Consider the following 2,907-nt stretch of genomic DNA (forward strand, 5'->3'; position numbering starts at 1 on the left):
TTAGATCAGCATACGCGATACGCAATTAATCACCTCTGAAGTTGATATTCTCTATCTGTTAGCAAGCCGCCAACATAATAAACGTGGCAGAAGGTACCCAGGTGAGAACACGCTTGGGTGTAAACGACAAATAAGGACAACCCAACGTATAAGCACACCTAAGCTTTCAATATCTTAATATTACAAACAATGAAATCACTAAGAAGAAAGAATCTCCCACACATTCTGGAGACAGCCTGTCCAGCCCATAAGCGACGGCTTGGCCTTATGCTGACAGATCAAATCATGCCTTTATGGTGAACTTTGTGCTTCACGCAGCATCTCATATCTCAAATTGAATCAGCGAGCAAATAGAACAAATCAAACAATCGACAGAGCAAAGTTCTATGGCCAAGTTGGCCAAACCCGCATGATTCCAATCTCCAGTTCGTTCTGATATGACCCGTGATGGATCTAGGGTAAGGATTCCTCGGCTATCAAGTGTCACTTGGTCAGGCGTGACTCCCAGCTGACGACGAATCTCTGATGTATCGAATGAGCCCCCCTTGCTTTGATCAGCTGGGTCCCCTGACCAACCCATACGAGACTCAGACTTTGCCGCAGTGCCGGCCATGGTGAGGTTGAAGTTGAATAAAACGGGTATCGTAACGCATGCGCTGGCTGAAAACAACTCGTAGTTCGAGCCGTTAACGAGTGTGGCCCAGGGCCCGCGGCCTACAAGTGACCAACCTTCGGTAGTTCGGTTATCATCGATAATCATTTTAGCGAGATCGGTACTTGGGTCAGGATCAGGTAGAGTAAGCTTGAAGATCATAAAACCATGTGTAAATTCCGCCTCGTAGCCCAGTATCTTTAAAGGCGTTTGCAGTTCGTAACCTAAGTAACAGGGGCAGATGACAGTTCCAGGACCGGACGGTATTAAGCATCTGAAGTCACTGCTCTGCGGCCTATAAGACTCTATCCTACTTTTCAAAGGAGCATATATAGTGCTCTGACTGATATTCCCGGAAATAGCTGTAGTTGTAGGTAACGGTGGAGCAGATGTGGCTGGAGCAGGTGGGTCATCTCCGAAAGGCATGCCGACTGGAAGTCTTGATGATTGACCGTCTCGAACGAGCCTGAATGTTTCATCCCGGCTAGGAGTGGTTTGGAAAGTTACATTGGAGAAGGTCGGTCTAAAACAATACACTCTAGCGTCCCATAGTTGAGCAGACCCAGCGTACCTCATGAGGCTCAGTCGAGAGCTTGCATCCGTCCACGGGATGGCAGCGCGAAGAGTAACACCAGTATCTTCAAACGTTTGTGTTTCAGCCTTTTTCTGGTATTCTGCATCCTCATGGTACTCTGCAAATCGCCAATAGGCGCTCGGGGCAGTCTCAAATAAGCTGGGCCCAGCTTTGTCGGTCCTATACTATACCGCGTTTCCCAGGTGATTGTTTGTCGAACCTTCAGGTGTTGCAATGGGGATTGTGACAAAATCCGAAAGTAGGATTGTCGATATGAACTGGCTTGCTACTGCAAGTATGGCTGAGAGAAGAGCTATGATCGAATAGGCCACTTGAGGAGGACGCTTCCATCGGAGTATTTGAGATTGCAGAAGGCTCAACGGGGACAATCTGACGGCCCTGATAATGGACAGTAACGGCAGGTGGTACAGTTCGGTAGCTGTGGATTCAAGGAATAGTGCAGACGTCATCGAAGCGACTACTGCAGCCTGCATCGTGATAGCTGAGCGCATAACAGCAGAGGATATTGTGACTGTCCGCGTAATCCAATCAGAAAAAGCGATAGTCTGCCAAAATGAACCTGGGTCTTGATTCGTGGATGCTCGATCGGCCCCGATCCATAAGAAAAGGAGAATGCCAAGGCATCCAAGCAGTAAGAGTGTCCCAATGGTGAGTATGGAAAGACCGAATTTGCCTAGCCTTTCCCAGAAGCGTCGATATGGGGTGTGTGGGTGTGGAGGCAGCAATTCGTTAGTTGCTGATTCAGGTTTGTTCGGGCTGCCGATCGTATTACAGGCGTCGGATGAGTCCCCAGGGGCCTCCTCTTGCTCCGGGCTTACCGCATCTTCCCTGTGGGTGGTCGGTGGATTCAGAGGCGATGCTTCCGTGTAAGCCAACTCAATACTTTCCCGGGGCGATGGGGAACTCATGGCAGCTAAAACATGAAAGGACAAAGTGTATCTGGATGATTTGGGCGGCTAAGGAAAAGAAACATAACAAGAAGATTCGAGTCACCAGGTAAAAGAGACGCTACGAAGCGCCTGAAGTACCAAAAAAGGCTGTAGAAACTCGTAGAAACGCACATATGCAGGAATGAGACATGACTTGTATTTCTAGAGGGCGCTGAAAGTCAGCAGAGTGTTAGAGTTTCAGTTGCCTTGTTGTTCGACGTGATACTGTATTGCCCCTTCTCGAAGCTCGTGAAGCATAATTCATGTTGCACATGTTGGATTTTGACCACGTCTTCCGGTGCCACTAGAAATTACTGCGCCATTAACTGCGATGTATTGTCGAGGTATTCGAGCACATCATGATGCCATTGTCCTTCTACAGCTATAGCTACATGGCGCATTGTATAACGTGTCGGTGACGCCAACTGCCTGCTTGTTTTACGACAGGTTCTTGGTAGACCACCACCCGTACGCGCGTGTATGAGGTGTGACTGAAACATGCAAAGATCTATTGATAGGAAAGAGTCAAAGTAGATACGAAAACCTATCCCCGGCACAAAGTAAATGACACCCCCAACTCCATCCCTTGTTTCCCATGTAGGAGATGTTCGAGACTGGAATGAACGTTCGAGACTGGAATGAAAGTTCGACACAACCGATGTGTAACACGGTACCCTGAGCACCACCCCCTCTTTTCTGTATACAAAAGAGACGTGACACATGTGTATCCA

At 48.2% G+C, this 2,907-nt stretch overlaps 1 protein-coding gene across 1 annotated transcript; it reads right to left on the reverse strand.

Moving 5' to 3' along the window:
* Positions 1-322: 322 nt before the first annotated feature.
* PG985_013548 (uncharacterized protein) lies at positions 323-1,720 on the reverse strand (the record flags this gene model as incomplete). Its single annotated transcript, XM_066833314.1, has 4 exons — positions 323-876; positions 967-1,175; positions 1,224-1,395; positions 1,447-1,720. 4 exons carry the CDS (start codon positions 1,718-1,720, stop codon positions 323-325), a joined length of 1,209 nt encoding a protein of 402 aa, XP_066678054.1.
* Positions 1,721-2,907: the final 1,187 nt, after the last annotated feature.

Source organism: Apiospora marii (assembly GCF_038362585.1).
Source record: "Apiospora marii strain CBS 49790 chromosome Unknown utg000011l_segment0_segment0, whole genome shotgun sequence".
NCBI lineage: Eukaryota > Fungi > Ascomycota > Sordariomycetes > Amphisphaeriales > Apiosporaceae > Apiospora > Apiospora marii.